The sequence below is a fragment of the Epinephelus lanceolatus genome, chromosome 11, assembly GCF_041903045.1.
Source record: "Epinephelus lanceolatus isolate andai-2023 chromosome 11, ASM4190304v1, whole genome shotgun sequence".
Lineage (NCBI taxonomy): Eukaryota > Metazoa > Chordata > Actinopteri > Perciformes > Serranidae > Epinephelus > Epinephelus lanceolatus.
Genome location: NC_135744.1, coordinates 45,355,001 through 45,379,686, shown reverse-complemented (window position 1 = coordinate 45,379,686; position 24,686 = coordinate 45,355,001). Strand labels below are relative to the sequence as shown.

General features: G+C 43.2%; 2 protein-coding genes across 2 annotated transcripts in view; both read left to right on the top strand.

The window, feature by feature from the left end:
- The first annotated feature begins 2,646 nt into the window (after nucleotides 1-2,646).
- Nucleotides 2,647-24,686, top strand: part of chm (CHM Rab escort protein) — a 26,907-nt gene continuing 4,867 nt past the window's right edge. The window contains exons 1-14 of the mRNA XM_033610195.2: nucleotides 2,647-2,719; nucleotides 5,989-6,055; nucleotides 6,310-6,382; nucleotides 6,515-6,639; nucleotides 6,757-6,872; nucleotides 7,058-7,116; nucleotides 7,413-7,559; nucleotides 7,873-7,989; nucleotides 9,060-9,171; nucleotides 9,252-9,474; nucleotides 14,658-14,735; nucleotides 16,269-16,376; nucleotides 17,400-17,463; nucleotides 19,113-19,209. Of these exons, the coding sequence (XP_033466086.2) occupies nucleotides 2,668-2,719; nucleotides 5,989-6,055; nucleotides 6,310-6,382; nucleotides 6,515-6,639; nucleotides 6,757-6,872; nucleotides 7,058-7,116; nucleotides 7,413-7,559; nucleotides 7,873-7,989; nucleotides 9,060-9,171; nucleotides 9,252-9,474; nucleotides 14,658-14,735; nucleotides 16,269-16,376; nucleotides 17,400-17,463; nucleotides 19,113-19,209 (1,438 nt within the window). The 5' untranslated portion in view covers nucleotides 2,647-2,667. The remainder of the gene's footprint in view (nucleotides 2,720-5,988; nucleotides 6,056-6,309; nucleotides 6,383-6,514; nucleotides 6,640-6,756; nucleotides 6,873-7,057; nucleotides 7,117-7,412; nucleotides 7,560-7,872; nucleotides 7,990-9,059; nucleotides 9,172-9,251; nucleotides 9,475-14,657; nucleotides 14,736-16,268; nucleotides 16,377-17,399; nucleotides 17,464-19,112; nucleotides 19,210-24,686) is intronic.
- The window catches only part of LOC144464793 (uncharacterized), a 1,698-nt gene continuing 526 nt past the window's right edge, over nucleotides 23,515-24,686 (top strand). Inside the window, exon 1 of the mRNA XM_078172714.1 lies at nucleotides 23,515-24,686. This exon is cut by the window's right edge and continues 526 nt beyond it. Within this exon, the coding sequence (XP_078028840.1) occupies nucleotides 24,263-24,686 (424 nt within the window). The 5' untranslated portion in view covers nucleotides 23,515-24,262.

Sequence of the window (24,686 nt, the reverse complement as noted above, 5' to 3'; positions counted from 1 at the left end):
TTGGGGGGGGCAGCATCATGGACCTTTGGGGGGGGCAACATCATGGACCTTTGGGGGGGGCAACATCATGGACCTTTGGGGGGGGCAGCATCATGGACCTTTGGGGGGGGCAACATCATGGACCTTTGGGGGGGGCAGCAACATGGACCTTTGAGGGGGGCAACATCATGGACCTTTGGGGGGGGCAGCAACATGGACCTTTGGGGGGGGCAGCAACATGGACCTTTGGGGGGGGGGCAACATGGACCTTTGGGGTGGGGCAACATGGACCTTTGGGGTGGGGCAGCATCATGGACCTTTGGGGGGGGGCAACATGGACCTTTGGGGTGGGGCAACATGGACCTTTGGGGTGGGGCAACATCATGGACCTTTGGGGTGGGGCAGCATCATGGACCTTTGGGGTGGGGCAACATGGACCTTTGGGGTGGGGCAGCATCATGGACCTTTGGGGGGGGCAACATGGACCTTTGGGGTGGGGCAACATGGACCTTTGGGGTGGGGCAGCATCATGGACCTTTGGGGTGGGGCAGCATCATGGACCTTTGGGGTGGGGCAACATGGACCTTTGGGGTGGGGCAGCATCATGGACCTTTGGGGTGGGGCAGCATCATGGACCTTTGGGGGGGGGCAGCAACATGGACCTTTGGGGTGGGGCAACATGGACCTTTGGGGTGGGGCAGCATCATGGACCTTTGGGGGGGGCAACATGGACCTTTGGGGGGGGCAGCAACATGGACCTTTGGGGGGGGCAGCATCATGGACCTTTGGGGGGGGCAGCATCATGGACCTTTGGGGGGGGCAACATTATGGACCTTTGGGGGGGCAGCAACATGGACTTTTGGGTGGGGGCAACATTATGGACCTTTGGGGGGGGCAGCATCATGGACCTTTGGGGGGGTGCAACATGGACCTTTGGGGTGGGGCAACATGGACCTTTGGGGTGGGGCAGCATCATGGACTTTTGGGTGGGGGCAACATTATGGACCTTTGGGGGGGGCAGCAACATGGACCTTTGGGGGGGGCAACATTATGGACCTTTGGGGGGGGCAGCAACATGGACCTTTGGGGGGGGGCAACATGGACCATCCATCATCCATCCATTGTCCATCCATCAAACCATCCATCCATCCATCCATCCATCCATCCAACCATCATCCATCCATCCATCCATCCATCCATCTATCATCCATCCATCCATCATCCATCCATCCATTGTCCATCCATCCACCCATCAAACCATCCATCCATCCATCATCCATCCATCCGTCCGTCCACTGTCCATCCATTGTCCATCCATCCATCAAACCATCCATCCATCCATCATCCATCCATCCATCCATCCATCTATCATCCATCCATCATCCATCCATCCATCTATCCATCCATCCATCCATCAAACCATCCATCAAACCATCCATCCATCCATCCATCCATCTATCCATCCATCCATCCATCAAACCATCCATCCATCCATCTATCCATCCATCCATCCATCCATCAAACCATCCATCCATCCATCCATCCATCAAACCATCCATCCATCATCCATCAAACCATCCATCCATCCATCCATCTATCCATCCATTCCGTCCATCCATCCGTCCATCCAGCCATCCGTCCATCCGTCCATCCGTCCATCCATCCATCCATCTATCCATCCATCCATCCATCCATCAAACCATCCATCCATCCATCATCCATCATCCATCCATCATCCATCCATCTATCCATCAAACCATCCATCCATCCATCATCCATCATCCATCCATCATCCATCCATCCATCCATCCATCATCCATCATCCATCCATACATCCATCCATCTGTGTCACACGTACGAGGGCTCCTAGTTGGATGTTCCTGAGGCTGGTGACTGTGATGAGGTCATCGTCTGCAGAGGTAGCTCCTGTCGTCCTCTCTGTCCGTCCTCGTGTCTCATCGCAGTTTGACTGCGACTGAAGAGACGGTTAAACTCACCAAACCTGGCTGGGCCGACTCACACTTTAAGATTGGAGGAAAAAAAACCCAGCTGCTTGTATTTCTTTCAACCAATCACAATCGTTTTGGGCGGTGCCACAGCAACGGTGCGCTTGCAAAAATATTGCTGGGGAGAAACAGGTTTTGGTGTAACACGCCCACAAAAATATCGTCTACAGGACGCGAACCATGGCAGAAAAATGGCTACATCCCCGCAAGATCAAACACTTCAAAAGTTAGTAAAGGACGTGTTGAAAACTGCTACACAACCGGAGGTGGCAGGGCGGGACTTCAGCGGGTGGCTCGTTCCGCCCAATGAGAGGCTGATCTATGCAGCGAACTTCCGCCCACTCAGACTAGTCTGACTGTGACCACTGTAGGATCTGAAATATAATACATATTGTGGTTTGTTTAGCTTTTGGTTTTGTGTTATTAGTAAAACATAATTCCACGTCTCATAATTCTGATATCTTAAGTATTCATCTACAACAGTGAAGAAAGTAATGAACATAAAGCAAACATACAAACAATAGCTATCACTATATTTACAAAAAGATTCATCTATATTGCAAATATATATTTTACATAATGTGTGTTACATGTGAATATTTGATGTATTTTAATTATTGACTGATCAGTGAAAAAAAAACACTCCTCCTGTCACGTGACTCTGTGTTTCCCTGCTAACAACATGGCCGCCGACGATCTGCCGTCTGATTTTGACGTCGTCATTCTGGGGACAGGTACAGTCACACCTGAGGTTTTATCACATATTATGACCCGGTTCATGTATCTGAACGTGTGTCTGATCGGTCTCGCGGCTGTTCGGTCCCGAAACATCCCGGAATCCTGGTTTAAACCCGTCCGAAACGGGGACACAGGCTGGGGTTAGCTCGCGGCTAACGGTCCATTCATTCTAAATGACAGCGGCTAGCAGCTAACGCCCAGGCTGGTGTGTGTATGTGTGTGAGTCAGCTGCTGCAACAACAACCGTACAAAAACATCCCAGCTGCTGTTTGTTCATGTTAGCAGCGGAGCTAACGTTAGTCTCATTAGATCTGTATACATCATGTTGTGTCGCTGTGTCACTCAGAGCTTTAGTCTGATGCTAACGTTAGCCTCATTAGATCTGTATACATCATGTTGTGTCACTGTGTCACTCAGAGCTTTACTCTGATGCTAACGTTAGCCTCATTAGATCTGTATACATCATGTTGTGTCACTGTGTCACTCAGAGCTTTACCTGATGCTAACGTTAGACTCATTAGATCTGTATACATCATGTTGTGTCACTGTGTCACTCAGAGCTTTACCTGATGCTAACGTTAGACTCATTAGATCTGTATACATCATGTTGTGTCACTCAGAGCTTTAGCCTGATGCTAACGTTAGCCTCATTAGATCTGTATACATCATGTTGTGTCACTCAGAGCTTTAGCCTGATGCTAACGATAGCCTCATTAGATCTGTATACATCATGTTGTGTCACTGTGCTGCTCAGAGCTTTAGCCTGATGCTAACGTTAGCCTCATTAGATCTGTATACATCATGTTGTGTCACTGTGTCACTCAGAGCTTTAGCCTGATGCTAACGTTAGCCTCATTAGATCTGTATACATCATGTTGTGTCACTGTGTTACTCAGAGCTTTAGTCTGATGCTAACGTTAGCCTCATTAGATCTGTATACATCATGTTGTGTCACTGTGTCACTCAGAGCTTTAGCCTGACGCTAACGTTAGCCTCATTAGATCTATATACATCATGTTGTGTCACTCAGAGCTTTAGCCTGACGCTAACGTTAGCCTCATTAGATCTGTATACATCATGTTGTGTCACTCAGAGCTTTAGCCTGACGCTAACGTTAGCCTCATTAGATCTGTATACATCATGTTGTGTCACTCAGAGCTTTAGCCTGATGCTAACGTTAGCCTCATTAGATCTGTATACATCATGTTGTGTCACTCAGAGCTTTAGCCTGATGCTAACGATAGCCTCATTAGATCTGTATACATCATGTTGTGTCACTGTCACTCAGAGCTTTAGCCTGATGCTAACGTTAGACTCATTAGATCTGTATACATCATGTTGTGTCACTGTGTCACTCAGAGCTTTAGCCTGATGCTAACGTTAGCTTCATTAGATCTGTATACATCATGTTGTGTCACTCAGAGCTTTAGCCTGATGCTAACGATAGCCTCATTAGATCTGTATACATCATGTTGTGTCACTGTCACTCAGAGCTTTAGCCTGATGCTAATGTTAGCCTCATTAGATCTGTATACACCATGTTGTGTCACTGTGTCACTCAGAGCTTTAGCCTGATGCTAACGTTAGCCTCATTAGATCTGTATATGTCATGTTGTGTCACTGTGTCACTCAGAGCTTTAGCCTGATGCTAACGTTAGACTCATTAGATCTGTATACATCATGTTGTGTCACTGTGTCACTCAGAGCTTTACTCTGATGCTAACGTTAGCCTCATTAGATCTGTATACATCATGTTGTGTCACTGTCACTCAGAGCTTTAGCCTGATGCTAACGTTAGACTCATTAGATCTGTATACACCATGTTGTGTCACTGTGTCACTCAGAGCTTTAGCCTGATGCTAACGTTAGCCTCATTAGATCTGTATATATCATGTTGTGTCACTGTGTCACTCAGAGCTTTAGCCTGATGCTAACATTAGACTCATTAGATCTGTATACATCATGTTGTGTCACTGTGTCACTCAGAGCTTTAGCCTGATGCTAACGTTAGCCTCATTAGATCTGTATACATCATGTTGTGTCACTCAGAGCTTTAGCCTGATGCTAACGATAGCCTCATTAGATCTGTATACATCATGTTGTGTCACTGTGCTGCTCAGAGCTTTAGCCTGATGCTAACGTTAGCCTCATTAGATCTGTATACATCATGTTGTGTCACTGTCACTCAGAGCTTTAGCCTGATGCTAACGTTAGCCTCATTAGATCTGTATACATCATGTTGTGTCACTGTGTCACTCAGAGCTTTAGCCTGATGCTAACGTTAGCCTCATTAGATCTGTATACATCATGTTGTGTCACTCAGAGCTTTAGCCTGATGCTAACGATAGCCTCATTAGATCTGTATACATCATGTTGTGTCACTGTGCTGCTCAGAGCTTTAGCCTGATGCTAACGTTAGCCTCATTAGATCTGTATACATCATGTTGTGTCACTGTCACTCAGAGCTTTAGCCTGATGCTAACGTTAGCCTCATTAGATCTGTATACATCATGTTGTGTCACTGTGTCACTCAGAGCTTTAGCCTGACGCTAACGTTAGCCTCATTAGATCTGTATACATCATGTTGTGTCACTGTGTCACTCAGAGCTTTAGCCTGATGCTAACGTTAGCCTCATTAGATCTGTATACACCATGTTGTGTCACTCAGAGCTTTAGCCTGATGCTAACGTCCAGGCTGGTGTTACGTTACTCCAGTGTGTACCTGTGCTCCATTAGAGACAGATGTTGTGCTGTTACTGCTGTGATGTCAGTGGTCACAGTAACTGTAGTGATCATGTGATCCTGCCACATGTCAACACTGATGACACAAACACAGGAATTAAATATTATCAAAATAAGATGAGTTCACAAGTAAAACCAGCACATAAATATTTTTTAGATTAAAGCTTTTTCTTGCTCTGCTGCAGTTTGTCATTATGAGATTTTTTGCATATTCTTTTTTTAATTATTTCTGTTAATATATTTTACATTTATACATATTTTATACATAGTGTTAGATATATAAGTTATATATATATATATATATATATATATATATATATATATATATATATACATTGTATGTATTGTCTCTTGTAAGGAGCAATCAATAAAGTCTAACTGTTTCTGATTCTGATACTTACTTTTTGTTAATTATGGATTATTTTTGTGTATTTTTTGTCCTATTTTATATATAATTATTTTCACATGTGGGCTTTTTGTATCTATCTATGATAGATTGATTATTGATTGATGGTGTGTTCAGGTCTGGCTGAGTCGGTGGTGGCAGCAGCCTTCTCCAGAGTCGGTCAGAGAGTTCTTCATCTCGACAGGTCGGTTTTATTTCATCATCATCATCATCATCACCTGATATGTATCATCACAAACATGGTTTCAGTTTGTGATCAATACACACACACACACACACACACACACACACAGTCTCCTCACTAATTAGGTCAGAGATAAACATTGAAGTGTTGAATTACGTTGGGTCAGAGAATTATGATGTGTCATAGATCTGTGTGTGTGTGTGTGTGTGTGTGTGTGTGTGTGTGTGTGTGTGTGTGTCTGTCTGTGTGTTCAGGCGAAGTTATTATGCAGCTAACTGGGCCAGCTTCACCTTCAACTCTCTGCTCACCTGGATACAGGAGCACCAGGTGAGTACAGCACTGTGCTCTCATTGCCTGCTGCAGTCACCTCCGTGTTCCTTCTGGAAGAACTACAAACATGGAGGATTTTACTGATCACATTACTGATCAGAGGAATAACGACCTGTGTGTGTGCTGTAGGAGGAGTCTCAGCCAGAGGAGTTTCAGGATTATTCGAGCCTGTTGGAGGAAGGGGAGGAGCTGATCTACCTGTCAAACTCAGACTCCGCCTCCATCAGTAACCTGCAGGTGTTCTGCTTCACCAGGTAAACCTCAGACTCTGAGTCCTCCCACTTTGTTGTTTTATGTCTTTGACTTTGTCTAACTTCAGTCCTCAGACACATTTATCAATAAGTTATTAATTTAGTCTGTAACATTGTCAGTGAGGAAGACGAGGAGGAGGAAGCTCAGAGTCTTGATGCTCAGAACACCACAGAAGAAGACAGAGGAGGAGCTGCTGAGGACGCTGTCAACGAAACATCTGAGACAGAATCTGCAGGTTTGATCCTGGTGACGGTGATTCTTTACTGAAACACCTGAATATAAATATAACACATCAGATTATCATATTTATAACGTGTCACTGAACATGTGACGTGTCACTGAACATGTGACGTGTTGAAGTGTGACACGCTCATAACCAGCTGCTCAGTGTTTGAATACACGAGTTTTTATTGGCTGTAGGTTCAAAGGAGGAAGAGGCGGAGCAGGAAGTAGCAGCTGGAGAAGAAGAACAACAGCAGGTGAGGAAGGTCGACGAGATCAATCAATCAACGTATGACACAGAGCGAGAGAGAGCGCTCAATAATGAGATCAATAATGAGACAGTGGATCTTCTTTAGGGTTTCAGTACAAACACCAGAAACAGAAAAGTCTCTGATGTTCTAAATATAATGAAAAGTATAAATATTTCAATAAACCAAATCATTACTGTGAGAATGAGTTTGTTAAAAACATAAATGTAATCCCATGGTGTGCATCATCTGATCTCTGCTCTGAATCATGGGAAATCTCTGACACATGTTTGGTCCAATCAAAGGCCTCCCACACAGAGGGGGAGGAGCCAGAGGCAGATCAGCCCACCCCCGCTGCTGCTCAGAGCCAATCAGAGCCAACCAGGAAGAAGATCAGCTACGCTCAGCTGGTGAAGGAAGGACGCAGGTTTAACATCGACCTGGTCTCCAAGGTAACAACCAAACTAAACGAAGTCTAATGCAGAATAATAAAATGATATCACGTGGCGTAGTGACGTAACGTAACGTAACGGTAGTTATATAATAATAGAATTTGAAATAGTAATATAATATTGATTAATGTAACAAAACATTTTATAATGTAGATAACGTTCAGTAACGTTAAGTAATTTAGTAATGTAGCAATATAACACGGAAACGTGTCGTAGTAAATCACAACAATATAAAATATTGTAACATCTGTGTTTTATAACGTGTTTTATTACCGTTAATGAACTGACGGAGTTTTCCCTCCTCTTCCTCCAGCTCATGTATTCTCGCGGCTCATTGGTCGATCTGCTCATCAAATCAAATGTCAGTCGTTATGCAGAGTTCAAGAACGTCACCAGGATACTCACCTGTCGCCAAGGAAATGTGGAACAGGTGTGGACACCTGTCTGTCTCTGTTGACCTGTCGAGCAACTTCATCTATAATGCAAAACATATCAGTTTAACTTTGTGTCCCCGTCTGTCTCTCTGTGTCCCCGTCTGTCTCTTTGTGTCCCCGTCTGTCTCTCTGTGTCCCTGTCTGTCTCTCTGTGTCCCCGTCTGTCTCTTTGTGTACCCGTCTGTCTCTCTGTGTACCCGTCTGTCTCTTTGTACCTGTCTGTCTCTCTGTGTCCTCCTCTGTCTCTCTGTGTACCTGTCTGTCTCTTTGTGTACCCGTCTGTCTCTCTCTGTCCCTGTCTGTCTCTTTGTGTCCCTGTCTGTCTCTGTGTACCCGTCTGTCTCTCTGTGTCCTCATCTGTCTCTCTGTGTACCTGTCTGTCTCTCTGTGTCCTCATCTGTCTCTTTGTGTACTTGTCTGTCTCTCTGTGTACCCGTCTGTCTCTCTGTGTCCTCATCTGTCTCTCTGTGTCCCTCTCTGTCTCTCTGTGTCCTCATCTGTCTCTCTGTGTACCCGTCTGTCTCTTTGTGTACCCGTCTGTCTCTCTGTGTACCCGTCTGTCTCTTTGTACCTGTCTGTCTCTCTGTGTCTTCATCTGTCTCTCTGTGTCCTCATCTGTCTCTCAGTGTCCTCATCTGTCTCTCTGTGTACCTGTCTGTCTCTCTGTGTCCTCATCTGTCTCTCTGTGTCTCCGTCTGTCTCTTTGTGTACCCGTCTGTCTCTCTGTGTACCCGTCTGTCTCTCTGTGTACCTGTCTGTCTCTTTGTGTACCCATCTGTCTCTCTGTGTACCCATCTGTCTCTCTGTGTACCCGTCTGTCTCTCCGTGTACCCGTCTGTCTCTTTGTGTACCCATCTGTCTCTCTGTGTACCCATCTGTCTCTCTGTGTACCCGTCTGTCTCTCCATGTACCTGTCTGTCTCTTTGTGTACCCATCTGTCTCTCTGTGTACCCATCTGTCTCTCCGTGTACCCGTCTGTCTCTTTGTGTACCCATCTGTCTCTTTGTGTGCCCGTCAGTCTCTCTGTGTCCTCATCGGTCTCACGGTGTCCCTGTCTGTCTCTCAGGTGCCCTGCAGCAGAGCGGATGTCTTTGCGAGTCGTCAGCTGTCTGTGGTAGAAAAAAGGAAGTTGATGCGTTTCCTCACTTCCTGTGTGGAAGACACGGAGGAGCAGCTAGGTAAGACATGTCAGCTGACATCACCAGGTGGCCTGTTAGATCCTGGGGCATTGTGGGTAATCTAGTCCTGTATCTTCCAGCCTACAACGGTCGGCCATATGTGGAGTTCCTGCGTGACCAGCAGCTTAGTGACAACCTGCAGCACTTCCTGCTTCACTCCATCGCCATGGTAACAGAGGACACACCCACAGAGGAGGGCCTCGCCTCCACACGTCATTTCCTGCGCTGCCTGGGTCGCTACGGAAACACGCCCTTCCTGTTTCCTGTCTACGGCCTGGGAGAGATACCCCAGTGTTTCTGTAGGTAAGAACCTGTCTGTCTGTCTGTGTTGTCATACTGTTAATACTACCAGTGCTCCTGCTATTAGTACTGTGTGTGGTGAGTACTTCAGTCGTACTCCAGTCGGATGTCCTGCAGCGTCCCGCCATCGTTGACGTCTGTAGACTCTCTGGAGGCAGATTGGCGTGTTGCCATGGTAACCCCTGCTGTCTCATTAGAACCAAACATGAATATTAATAAGGAGGGTGTCGCCCAGGGCTCAGCTCATTTACATATTAGATGATCCTCAGCGGATATTACTGCACACACACACACACACACACACACACACACACACACAGCATGATACGAGCTGTTAGTTACTGTAATCTAAAGTCGTACTGATCAATGTTTTTATATTTTGTCACGAGTTAATTTTTACTTTGAGAGTCATGATTTGTATTTTTAGATTAATAACATTAAATAGTTTTATTCATAATGTCCAAAATTTAAATTTACAAAGTCAAAAATTTGAAATAGAGAGTTAGTTTTTATTTATTATTAACATTTCATTAATTTTACTGATTAGTGACTTTTTAATGTCACTAATCAGTAAAAAGTTTAAATAACTGATTTAAAAAACAATGTCACAAGCAGAATTTTATTTTAAAGCAAAAACTGTGACATCATCAACAGAGATTCTGAACTCCTAATATAAAGTTTTGAGTCAACATGTTAAAACGTTGACTTAATGAATAAATTGTTTCTTCATCAGTAAAAAGTTGAAATAAAATTTTTAAGTTCGGACTTTTTAAGTTTTATGAATAAGAATAACGACTTTAAATGTTGACTCTGTTGAACGTTGTGAGATTCCAGAGTAAAGCTTGTGACAACATGAGATGGAAACATTAATAAACACTGACGGCGTCCTCCTCGGCTCAGCTGTAACGTTAGCTAGCTCAGTGATGCTCGGTGAGCTAACAGTAGATGCAGCTTCCCTCTGCGTGGTGACACGGTCTGTGAATGTAGTTTGGCAGAAAGAAAATAGTTCCTACATGAAACTGCTCACAACGAGCTCTGTGGATTCATCCTGAGGAACTGGGTCATGATTTGTGGAAAGAGACGATGATGACGTCTCTACAGCTGATATCTCCAACACTCTGCAGCTCGCCACCAAACGATCTACAGACTGATGAAACCAACGTGATGACCGCGCTCCACAAACTAGACGCACACTAGCTCAGAGTTTAATCACCAATTCTGATTTGCCAACATATTTTTTAATGATTCTAGTTCTTTTTCTTTCTAAGAACTTAAATCGACATCACACATTAACATGTTTTTATTTTTTTTAGTGGAAAAATCAGATGTTTGTTCATAATACAATTGATTTTAAATAACTTACATAAAAACAAACTGCAACAGGTTACATGAACTCTCTCAATCAAAAGTTCTCCATGTTACTGAGCAGAACTGTTTTGTACAAATAAAATCCAACTGAAAATGAAGCTCTGTGAATCAGACAGGTTTTAATTTTCTAACAGAAAAGAGACGCAGCAGATCTGTGTATGATCCAGTTATTTACATATCAGAGGAGAAATATGATTCTATATACTGTGTGTGTAGGTCTGTTAGAGATCCAGCTGATTATTATCTGTCTCAAACTATCAGTCAGTTTCTGTTTACCAGTCGGTGAAAGTGTGGAGATACGAAGTGAGGAGACTGAGCACTGCCGTCAGATGAGTCTCGTCGATCACGCTGAGCTCTGGATGAGTTTCAGCTTCGTCTCTGATCGTCTCAATAAGTCACTACATGTCTCCTCTTAGGACTAAAGTCACTTTGACCCCGTCTCCACCGACCAGTCCGGTTCATTGTTTCTGTCTCCACAGTGAAAGTTGTGGATGGTCCCAACAGAAGCGTTCCTTAGCGTCCCCATGTTTGGTCCCCCCTCTGTTGGGGTACCTAGCACACAGATCTGGTACTAAAAGGTGGAGCTAGGAACCCTGCAGTCTGATTGGTCAGTAGAGGACGCTCACTCTGGTTTTATGTAACCTCTGTTCATACATCAGTAAACTACAACTATAAAATGAAAGAGAAAAAAATAACTTCATTCACTGGGCCGACTGCCGGCAACTTTTAAGGTGGAACGTTAACTTGTAATGTTACTCAATGCATGAGTTGATGACGTGAATCCATCAGCACACCTTAAATTTCACTGTGACAACTTTGACCATCACTTTAGTTTTTATATGACACACACTTTTAGTAATGACTTTAAAAATATAGATTAATTTGGAGCGGATTATGTGAAGGTCATATATTCTAATCCTCACTTCCTGTGGGCTACAGCAACACTAAACCCCTGAGCTTGCCTGAGAAGGACTAAATGCACAAAGCTGCTATTTTTAAATATCCCATGGAGAGAGACTCTCACTGCAGCCTGTTCTATTTTGTTGTGAAAATGTGGGCGTGCAGCCTCGTTCTGTGGACGATAAACCAGGTGCAGACTTCCATCTGTGTCACCGCTGATGAGGAAATACAGCGAGTGCTGGACGGAGCAGTGAGTGACAACAACCCCGCCCACATTTAAGAGGACTGTCTGAACAGACCGAGGGTCTAGGTACCATGTCTGAAGGCTTACTGCTGGTTCCAGAGGGACTGGACTGAAAGGGTTTGGTGGAGACTGGGCTGCAGAGGAACGTCTCATGTTGTGTTCACACTGAGTGTGACTAACACAACTCATGTGATTGGATTACACGTAAATTCAATTTGAAGATGTGATTAAATATGAATTCGCACTCGGCGGCACATTGAACGCAGTGGATGTGTAGTGAATGACACGAAATACACAAATTAAGGAGAGGAGCCTGATAGCTGAAGGCTCTGGCTCCTCTTTAGGATCCACAGTAACCCTGCATCCTCAGAGTGCAGTGTTCTGATGGGATAATAGGGCACTATGAGCTCTCTAACATGTGACGGAGCATTTAGAGCTCGTAAGTCACGCCCCTTCCGGTAGACCCCCATCGGACCTCTAGGCTCGGAAAATGGAGAGAAAATTATTATTTTCTGGTTGCAGTCATTAAATGCCTTGGATTACACAAATGTGTTGTGTGGGTCTAAATAATATTTTTTCATGTGAAGAGTTTGACAGTTTATTGTATGATTCTTCAGTTAAAGGCTGTGGAAACAACGTAATGAGAAAGACTACATGTCGCCTACGTGACGATCAGATCAAGATTCCGCTGTGTTTCGTACCCAGATGTCACCATTCCAACAAGAATGGCTGTTCTTTCTTTTGATTTTCTTTGAGGCGGTGAAGTGCACCAGAGACACAGCCATGTTCCGAGTGTGAGTGGTGACGTATATCCTGTGCATCGGGAGCAGCGAAGAGCTGTAGTCCACAAACGCTCTCACACCAAACCTAACAGTATCAAACTTCTTCCCGCTAAACTGTAGCCTTCTTTACACGAAAAAATATATTACAAATTCACAAACAACATATTAAATTCATGGCACAATTCAAACAGGACCAGAAAATAATTTTCATCTAGCCATTGAAACACATCATGAGAAATCGATTTTTAGTTGCTTAGGTCACATGTGAGTCATTGACCCACCCAACCATCACGTAGGCCGACTCCTCTGTTTAACGATGGTCGTTCCAGCTTGACGTAGATGGCTTCTTTTACTCATCTTTCAATCCATCTTTCCTCCCTGGCCAAGATGTGCACATTGCTGTCCTCAAAGCAGTGTCCCTTCTCCTGGAGATGTAGGACAGCTGAGTCTTGACCTGTGAGCTGGCTCTCCTGTGCTGTGCCATGAGCGTGTGGAGTTGTTGTTTAGTTTCCCCTGTGTACAAATCTGTGCACCTGGCTGCACTGAGCTGCTCACACTACATTGTGTGTTGCTTGGTTTAAAGTGCACAGGGATGTGGTGTTCGTTGAAGATCCTCCTGAGTTTCTCAGACACTCCTGCGACATAAGGAATGACAGTGTTGTTACGTTTGTGTGTCTCTTCCTCTCTGTCTGCTCTGATAACAGAGTTCACTGACTTCGTCCTCTTCCAGTGTTTCTGTGGATCATCTTTGACCTTCTGTCTGTAGCCACTGCTAGGATCTGCCTCAGTGTCTCTGAGGAGCAGTGACTGACGCTCAGCACACACACACACACACACACCTGAAGACTGTGTGTGTGTGTGTGTGTGTGTGTGTGTGTGTGTGTGTGTTGTAATTTTCCCTCATCTCGACAGTTATTGCTTTGTTTTCTTTTAATCAGGGACACACACACATTAATGAGACCTAATTGACTTTTCTGTGTGTGTGTGTGTGTGTGTGTGTGTGTGTGTGTAATTTGGTTCACCGTCTTAAGATGCTTCAAAGAGTTGAGAACACACACACACACACAGTAATTAAGTCATGATGACAGACAGATTGTTGGACGTTACGAATGTGTTAGCTCTTCAGGAAAAGGTCGACGTGTGTGTGTGTGTGTGTGTGTGTGTGTGTGTGTGTTAATGTGAGTGAGTCTTTGATTTATGAAGCGAGCTGTAATTTGATTATGTTATTAATGTGGGGGGGCACAGCTGACTGATTGGCTGAGACAGCTGTCAATCAAACAACAGCCCCTTTGATCCTAAATTAAACCTTTATTCTGAAAACTACACACACACACAAACACACACACACACACCACAGCAGGTTACATGGCCAAAAGTATGTGGACACCAGACTCTTCTTTGTGACCCAACGTTTTAATGTGTTTTCTGTTTTTAAGACATTAAAATCCCTTTAATATGTACAAGTCCCTTAACTGACCCTTATTCTTTAAGTTAATGTATAAATTCAGGGGTTTGTCCTGAATGAGGGCTTCATTAAATATGTTTCTGATTGTTCAGTCTTTTTCAACCAGCTTTGATATTTGGTCAGTTTTATAAAACCCCTTAAACTGTCCAGATAACCCATTAACTCAAGAACTAAAGCACCTTATTAAAAGTCTCTTAATGACATCATTATTTAAGTGAAGGGGTTCAGTGCGGTGGTCAAATAGAAGCTGGCCACATACTGTGACTTTCACATTAAAAGTCTTTGAGTCCTGTCAGTCGACTGAAAGAGCTTTTATTGTGAAGGTCATAGCTGACACAGATGGCGCTCCTTCATCACACCTGTTAGTGATGATGATGACAGTGAGGATGATGATGATGACAGTGATGATGTCATGGTTGTGTTTCAGGATGTGTGCTGTGTTCGGAGGGATCTACTGTCTGAGACACTCAGTCACTGCTCTGCTGGTCCACAAAGACACCAACAGGTACAGATATACTACTGTAATACTCAGATTACTCCTCACTGTAATACTCAGGTTAGATTAGATTGTGTGTGTGTGTGTGTGTGTGTGTGAGTGAGTGACCTTCCTGTTAAAAGCAGTGATTGGACGATAATTTATGATCAGTGAAATATTCAATTTATGGAGAGGAAATTAACATCATAATTTAACCCTCTGATCCTCTTCATCACCTCCTGCTCCTCCTCTCCTCTCCTCTCCTCTCCTCTCCTCTCCTCTCCTCTCCTCTCCTCCATCATTATTTGCTGCTCCATCAGCTCTGTGATTAAATGATTGATTGACTGCTGAGACACACACACACACACACACACACACACACACACACACACACAGCAGACCTGTAGAAGGTCACACACTTCATCTGTCAAATTCTGTTGTCATGGTGACGTTAGCCTTTTAGCATGTTAGCATGTTCAGGGAGTCTCAGTAAATCTATTATTGTTATTAATGTTATAGATGTTATTTAGTGATAATAATCTTCTGACTGTTAGAACTACAGTTCCCATAATGCTTTGGGAGGTGTGAACAGGAAGTCTCATATTACTCATAACTTAAAGATATTATTGTTGTGCAGCTGATAAATCTAAGCCTGGAAGTGCTAACGGTGCTAACAGAGCTAAACATGTTAACAGTGCTAATAAAACTAACAGTAATTACAGGACCTAAAGAGCTAACAGAGCTACAAACAAAATGTACAGTGCCAACAGCGCTAAATTAACTAATAGTGCTAACAGACTCAAGAAGGCTAAAGGAGCCACCAGAGCTACCAGTGCTAAAAGTAATAAAAGAGCTAACAGTGCTAAATGAACTAACAGTGCTTACAGAGCTAAAAGCTACCAATGCTAAAAGAGTTAACAAAGTAAAATGAGCAAACAGAGCTAAAGAGCTAACACATCCAATGGAGCTAAAGTAGCCAACGGAGCTATGAAGTCACCAGGACTTATTCCCTTTAACAGCTGTCAGCAGCTCCTCAGTGTGAGTGTGTATCAGTATATGTGTGTGTGTGTGTGTGTGTGTGTGTGCGTGCGTGCGTGAGACACCGTGAAGAAGCTGCAACTGTTGCTGTGACCACAGCTACAGTCACAGCTACAGTCAGATCTATAGTTGCAGACTGTAGATACAGTTGCAGTTGCAGCTGTGACTGTAGATCTGACTGTAGCTATGACCATAGCTGTGACTGTAGCTGTGACTGTAGCTGCGACTGTAGTTCCGACTGAAGCTGCAACTGTAGATCTGACTGTAGTTTTGGCTGTAGCTGCGCCTGTAGCTGTGACTGTATCTCAGACTGTAGCTGTGACTGTATCTCAGACTGTAGCTGTGACTGTAGCTGTGACTGTAGCTCCGACTGTATCTCAGACTGTAGCTCCGACTGTAGCTGTGACTGTATCTCAGACTGTAGCTGTAGAAAAATCGCTGTACTTCAGTAAATAGTGTTTTTCCCTAATATTCAGTGTGTCCCCGCCCCCCCCCCCCCCCCCCCCCCCCCCCTCCTTCTCTCAGATGTAAAGCGGTGATTGACAGCCGAGGACAGCGAATCAGCTGCAGCTACTTTGTTGTGGAGGAAGGCTTCGTTGGAGCTGACAGGAAGAAGGTGGCCACACCCACCAGGTGAGGACCCAACAATGACCAACCACCCAGTCATCATGGAAGCAGCCACCTCACATCCTCGCAACCATGTAGAAACAGTTCAGTCACGCCTTCACAACCACCACGACCTCCAAACCTTTGATTTCAGACACATTTTCAGCCGCAGTTGTGTCAAAGTCACTTAAGTAAATACTGGACCCATTTATCACAGGCCCCGCCCCCTCTAAACCCTTTGACACTGAAATGATTTTTTTTACAGACACATGAATCAGGAGAATATTAACTCTGTTGGAGACGTGTCTCTGTCTCAGTAATGCACAAGGGGTGCACGATAATATCGACACATCATCGGTATCAGCCGATATCTTTGAGATAAACTCTCAGGGGCGTCGATAGCGTAGCGGATAGTGCCAGTGCCCCATGTTCAGAGGCATTGCCTCGCTGCAGTGGCCGCGGGTTCAAATCCGGCTCGCGGCCCTTTGCTAAATGTCAGTCCCCACTCTCTCTCTGTCTCCCCATTTCATTTCTGTCCTGTCATTAAAAGGCAAAAAAGCGCTCAAAAATAATCTTAAAAAATAGAAAATAGAAAAACAAACTCTCAGAATCCACCAACATGATTTTTCTCATCGTGTACAATGACTGAATATTACAGACACTGAACAGTGATTCATGTTTCCATCACCGTCACAGTCTGTGTGTATGACATGATGTTAATTCACTACTGGAGACTTGATGATGATGATGAGTACTGAAGTGAGGTGGGAGAAAGTTGATATATCTCTATCAGTTATTGATCAAATAAGTTGTTGTATATTGACAAAAAAATTTAACACGGTGCATCCCTACATCGTATTCTCACGAGATCTGACAAGAGCTGACGTGATGTCACACTCTGTTGATTCCAGATGTTCAAACAGGAAGGACACAGGGAGTGTAACCATTATGGTCCACTGGTGCAGCTTGTAGTGGGATATCTTCTGTTACAGAGGATCTTTGGTTTAGTTATACTAACTCTTATACTAACCTGTCTGTCTGTCTCTTCAGGTTTCTCTCCAGAGCAGTTTTGATAACAGACAGCTCCGTCCTGCCCAGTGACTCAGACCAACAGGTACATCATGTTAATTTTCTATTCTGACAATAGAATAAAATAGAAAGCTGTTATTGTCGTTGGACAGAGAATATAACATGAAATCAGGAGCGCTCCATCTGACCAGGTGCAAACTGATCATTAAAATAAGCAGGTAAAAAAAGACTGACACACAGGCCGACTGACAAGAAACACCGTGACAGAAACAAGAGCTGCTGTGACTTTGTGTGCCGCCGCCATCTTGACCACACATCACAACATTATTGTTTATAGTCAGTTTGGTTTTATATTAATAAAATGTGGTTCACTTCATATAAACTGGATTTTTTTAGGACTTGAACACAATCTGATCATTTTTATGTAGAAACACAGAAAAACTTTGTATCAACACTGAACCTGCAGAACGAACGACACTCCCATCAGCCTCAGCTGCTGATTAGCTAATGTTAGCATGCTAACACACTAATCTAAGACGTATGAAAATAGATCCGAATGTTTCAAACGTCCTCAGATGTCCATGTGTCCTTTATGATGTCACAGATACAGCCAACGGATGGCGCTAAAGTTCGGAGTGAGAAGTTTCACACAACAAGAAACAAAGTGACGGTGGAGGACGTTGTAGTATTTATCTTAAATGGAGGCAGTGTTGTAGACGGCGGTGGTCTGTGATGTCATTATTTACATCCTAACATGTGGACAGATTGTTTTCACTGTATATTATTAAGATAAGATAAGATAAGATCTTTATTGTCTTCCTTAGAAGAAATTTGTTTTGGACCTGCGAGAGACCGTCCACCGTCACACAGCCACCACATATACAGACAACATATAATTATTATTATTACATGTTGCTGAGTTGTTTGTTTCACCATCATTTAATTTCTTTGTCATCTCCCACGGTCGTATCGCTTTTGAACTTGGCTGGATTGCCTCTGTAACCTCCGGTGGTTGTGCTCCGTTTCCTTCATATCTGAAAGCGTGAAGAAAACGTGCATAAATCAATCAATTTTATTTAAATACGCACAACATGAACGGCGAGGTCAGATGAAAGCTCCGTACGTGTTCGTGTACGCATGTGACGTTAATGAGCTCTGACTGAACACTGAGATGTTCTGAGGACAGTTAGCTCACAGCGCTAAAGATGCTAACTGATGAAGTGTTTTAGAGTGAAGCTTCAGGTCAGAGGTCAGCATGTCCTTCAGCCCCAGTGCATCATGGGATTGATGTTAATGACTGTCAGAAGTGATGGAGAAGAAAAAGATGAGAAAGAAATTCTGAGAGACGAACAGTCAAATAAATGTCTGAGTCAATTACTGAAGAAAATCCCCCAAATTCATCTGTCTGAACACACACACACACACACACACACACACACACACACACACACTCCTCACTAATTAGGTCAGAGTTAAATATTGAAGTATTGAATTAAGTTTGGTCAGAGAATTATGATGCTTCATAGATCTTCTCTGTGTGTGTGTGTGTGTGTGTGTGTGTGTGTGTGTGTTAGCCTGCAGTGTTCAGTAATAAGATGAAACTAATCTGGTTTTCAACACTCTGAGGAGGATTTTCATCAAAGACTTTTGTCTGTCTGTCTGTCTGTCTGTCTGACTGACTGTCTGTCTGTCTGTCTGACTATCTGTCTGTCTGTCTTTCTGTCTGACTGACAGGTCTCCATGGTAACGGTTCCTCCAATAGCAGCAGGATGTCCAGCGGTGAAGATGGTGGAGCTCTGTTCGTCCACGATGACCTGCATGCCGGGAACATGTGAGTCACATGATTCTTCTTATTGTAAAAATGTTCAGGGTTTATTTGTCGTCTCCATGAAGAAGTTTGAACTGCAAATATTTTCATTTAGTTTCAGGAAATTTATGAAATATCTGAAAATCTAATAAATATGTGTGTGAGGGGTGAAGCAGGACTCTGTGACGGGCTGAAACTCTGCAGCTGAAAATCCTGCAGCGCCCTTGAAGAGAAAACTGATGAATCCACCAACAGAAACACTGATTAATGACCAACAGCACACACACACACTCCACTGTGTGTGTGTGTGTGTGTGTGTGTGTGTGTGTGTGTGTGTGTGTGTGTGTGTGTGTGTTCCGCCTGTCAAATCATCATCATCATCATCTTCTTCCTCTGCTGTGTTGTCCTGATGCTGCAGTGTGATTGGATACTGAGTCAGTGGGCCTGAACGCCTTTAAAAGAAAACACCATTTATCTAAACACACACACACACACACACACACACACACTCCTGTGTGTCCATATCCACAGCAAAACTACACAAAAAGTGTCTCATATTGTTTTCATGACGTCTTCGTTGAAAAGTAAAAACTTAATTTTAAATTTGAGACAATTAGTTGATTAATTGGCCGATCTAAGCCCCGCCTCTTAGTTACTGTTGCTAGGTCTGACAAGCTCCACAGAGAAACATGGCGATGTTGGCTCTGAAGTGTTTATTAGTTTGTGGGTGTCAGATCGTAGAATCCAACCAGCGATGGGGACGACTGTCTGTGATGAAGGACATCATCACCATGGTACCTGTTAATAACATGTTAATAACATGAATTTAGATGTCTGGTGGTGATGATGATGATGATGATGTGTGTCCTCTGTGTGTCTCTGAGTGCTGACCTGACATCAGTCTGTCTGTACTGTGGAGGGTTAAATCAGTGACGGCAGTGCGACACCAGCCTCACAGATGATCAACACAGGGACGTGAGATAATTCATGTCATTGAAAACATCAATCAATCAATCAATCAATCAATTTTATTTATAAAGCCCAATATCACAAATCACAATTTGCCTCACAGGGCTTTACAGCATACGACATCCCTCTGTCCTTATGACCCTCACAGCTGATCAGGAAAAACTCCCCAAAAAAAACCCTTTAACGGGGAAAAAACGGTAGAAACCTCAGGAAGAGCAACTGAGGAGGGATCCCTCTTCCAGGACGGACAGACGTGCAATAGATGTCGTACAGAACAGATCAGCATAATAAATTAACAGTAATCCGTATGACACAATGAGACAGAGAGAGAGACAGAGAGAGAGACAGAGAGAGAGAGAGAGACAGAGAGAGAGAGAGAGATGCAGGTAATGACAGTAGCTTACAACAACATTATTGAAAGTAATAATATTATAGTTATAGTTCTGGCTACTGTGGTACAATATGTTGAAAGTATGTATTAATATCTGGCAGTATACATGTGTGACAATAGTCATATGTGTATAATAACAGTAGAAGTATGACTAATGACTAATGATGGCAGCAGCAGCAGGAGGCATCTGGCAGGACCACGGCAGCAGCACAACCACACACGTCACGCTGTCCAGGCACCGCTGTGATATGAGTTAATCTGAGAGACAGTGGAGCACAAAGGCTCCGGAGAAGAAGCCGAGTTAGTGACATCCAGAATGGCCGAGTTAGCAAGATGCAGTAATAGAATACGAGAGAGAGAGAGAGAGAAGGAGAGAGGGAGCCCGGTGTATTATAGGGGGGTCCTCCGGCAGACTAGGCCTAAGTCAGCCTAACTAGGGGCTGGTACAGGGCAAGCCTGAGCCAGCCCTAACTATAAGCTTTATCAAAGAGGAAAGTCTTAAGTCTAGTCTTAAATGGTCTTTAGGGACCACGAGTAACATGTCAGCAGTCAGTGGGGTCGGGGCAAAGTTACCGCTGTCTGAACTGATATTTTTTTATTAAAATAAAGCAGAAAACAACGAAATGACAAAATGTCAGTCAGCAACTTGAAAAATGACTTTTTTTAATTACAAAGATCAGAACTTGAAATTAAACGATTTATAAAATCTCAACATTGTAAAGGACACTTAAATATCTGAATATGAATAATTAGGAAACACTTTCAGCTGATCAATGACACTGGGTTGTGTCTATTGGTGTAACTGGTGTTTTTCATAAAGATATGATACACTGCCTGACAGTGTCCTTCTACAGTCAAACACCATGTTTGTTCAGATATGACAGTCAACAAGATTAAGTGAACTTGACTCTATGACGAGCCACTTTTTCCTTGTTAGAAACTGGTATCTAATGCAGAAAATAGATTTTATTTATTTAGTTTGATTATTTTAGTTTTCCATAAATGTATCATATATTGTAATGAAATAGCAGAAATGTAAATAATTGTATTTTACAGACAGAAATTTTAATGTTTGATTAACATTTCTACTTCAAATGAATTATTGGATTTTTAGGTATTTTAAAGCTACTGTACAAGATCAAAAGTATTTTTTTTTATGATACATCTTTAATTAGCATCATAAACTACTGATATTTGACATAATTGCCTAAAACAGAAAGGCTCTTAATAGGAGCCAAATGGTGTAACCGCTTACACCATTTGACAGTCTAAAAACGTCAATTTATGAGTAATTTTAAGAGATTCTAACCTTGTCATGCAGCAGTTGTGATCATCAGAGGTCCTTAGTATATTAATATTATAATATTAACAAAAATATTAACAAAATGGCCTCTTAAATGGTGGTTACACCACTTGACACTTCATACACAGTACAGGCCAAAAGTTTGGACACACCTTCTCATTCAATGCGTTTTCTTTATTTTCATGACTATTTACATTGTAGATTCTCACTGAAGGCATCAAAACTATGAATGAACACATGTGGAGTTATGTACTTAACAAAAAAAGGTGAAATAACTGAAAACATGTTTTATATTCTAGTTTCTTCAAAATAGCCACCCTTTGCTCTGATTACTGCTTTGCACACTCTTGGCATTCTCTCCATGAGCTTCAAGAGGTAGTCACCTGAAATGGTTTTCCAACAGTCTTGAAGGAGTTCCCAGAGGTGTTTAGCACTTGTTGGCCCCTTTGCCTTCACTCTGCGGTCCAGCTCACCCCAAACCATCTGGATTGGGTTCAGGTCCGGTGACTGTGGAGGCCAGGTCATCTGCCGCAGCACTCCATCACTCTCCTTCTTGGTCAAATAGCCCTTACACAGCCTGGAGGTGTGTTTGGGGTCATTGTCCTGTTGAAAAATAAATGATCGTCCAACTAAACGCAAACCGGATGGGATGGCATGTCGCTGCAGGATGCTGTGGTAGCCATGCTGGTTCAGTGTGCCTTCAATTTTGAATAAATCCCCAACAGTGTCACCAGCAAAACACCCCCACACCATCACACCTCCTCCTCCATGCTTCACAGTGGGAACCAGGCATGTGGAATCCATCCGTTCACCTTTTCTGCGTCTCACAAAGACACGGCGGTTGGAACCAAAGATCTCAAATTTGGACTCATCAGACCAAAGCAGAGATTTCCACTGGTCTAATGTCCATTCCTTGTGTTTCTTGGCCCAAACAAATCTCTTCTGCTTGTTGCCTCTCCTTAGCAGTGGTTTCCTAGCAGCTATTTGACCATGAAGGCCTGATTGGCGCAGTCTCCTCTTAACAGTTGTTCTAGAGATGGGTCTGCTGCTAGAACTCTGTGTGGCATTCATCTGGTCTCTGATCTGAGCTGCTGTTAACTTGCCATTTCTGAGGCTGGTGACTCGGATGAACTTATCCTCAGAAGCAGAGGTGACTCTTGGTCTTCCTTTCCTGGGTCGGTCCTCATGTGTGCCAGTTTGGTTGTAGCGCTTGATGGTTTTTGCGACTCCACTTGGGGACACATTTAAAGTTTTTGCAATTTTCCGGACTGACTGACCTTCATTTCTTAAAGTAATGATGGCCACTGGTTTTTCTTTAGTTAGCTGATTGGTTCTTGCCATAATATGAATTTTAACAGTTGTCCAATAGGGCTGTCGGCTGTGTATTAACCTGACTTCTGCACAACACAACTGATGGTCCCAACCCCATTGATAAAGCAAGAAATTCCACTAATTAACCCTGATAAGGCACACCTGTGAAGTGGAAACCATTTCAGGTGACTACCTCTTGAAGCTCATGGAGAGAATGCCAAGAGTGTGCAAAGCAGTAATCAGAGCAAAGGGTGGCTATTTTGAAGAAACTAGAATATAAAACATGTTTTCAGTTATTTCACCTTTTTTTGTTAAGTACATAACTCCACATGTGTTCATTCATAGTTTTGATGCCTTCAGTGAGAATCTACAATGTAAATAGTCATGAAAATAAAGAAAACGCATTGAACGAGAAGGTGTGTCCAAACTTTTGGCCTGTACTGTAGTTTACTTGACTTTCATGATTCCCCAAATTAAATTTCGTATTTAGAACAATTGTATTACATTACCTTTACTTAATATAAAAAAGTAGTAATATAAGATCATGTCAAACTAGCTGATATGGTGTTTTATTGAGAATGATAGTGTTTTTAATCAAGTTTAATTATTTGGTGCAAAGTTTTTATGGTTACACCACTTAGACATTTGTGCCATTACTCTCTAATATATTCTCTCAAAATGGATTAAAAGCAGAAATTTTATACTGAATCTACACAAAATTAAAGTTTGTAAGTTAATCATACATTACTTTTCAAATTTTAACCCTTTTAAATTTGATTAAATATGGACACAAAAAAGTAGCATCACGTCACTGACCCTTCAGTGTCTTTGATCAGAGCTCAGCTAACATTAACGTCGGGTCACTGTGGCTCTGTTTTACTCTGTGATTTAAAAGCTTCCAAACATATTAAAGTGACTGACAGACAGCGTCTGTGACATCACGCACAGACAGGAACAGTAAAAAAGCTACGATGAACAAAGCTAACTGTGAAAAGCTAAGTTACCAGCTTCAGTCTGAAAAAGCACTTTGATCGCTGAGGTCAAAGGTGAAGGTAACGTTACTGTTGGGCTGACAGGAAGTAAACGGGTGAACAGTAAAGCAGATGAACACCAGTAGCACCAGTAGTACCAGTAACACCAGTAGCACCAGTAGTACCAGTAGTACCAGTAACACCAGTAGCACCAGTAGTACCAGTAGTACCAGTAGTACCAGTAGCACCAGTAACACCAGTAGCACCAGTAGTACCAGTAGTACCAGTAACACCAGTAGCACCAGTAGTACCAGTAACACCAGTAACACCAGTAGCACCAGTAACACCAGTAACACCAGTAGCACCAGTAGTACCAGTAGTACTAGTAACACCAGTAGCACCAGTAGCACCAGTAACACCAGTAGCACCAGTAGCACCAGTAACACCAGTAACACCAGTAGCACCAGTAACACCAGTAACACCAGTAGCACCAGTAGTACCAGTAGTACCAGTAGCACCAGTAGTACCAGTAGCACCAGTAGTACCAGTAGTACCA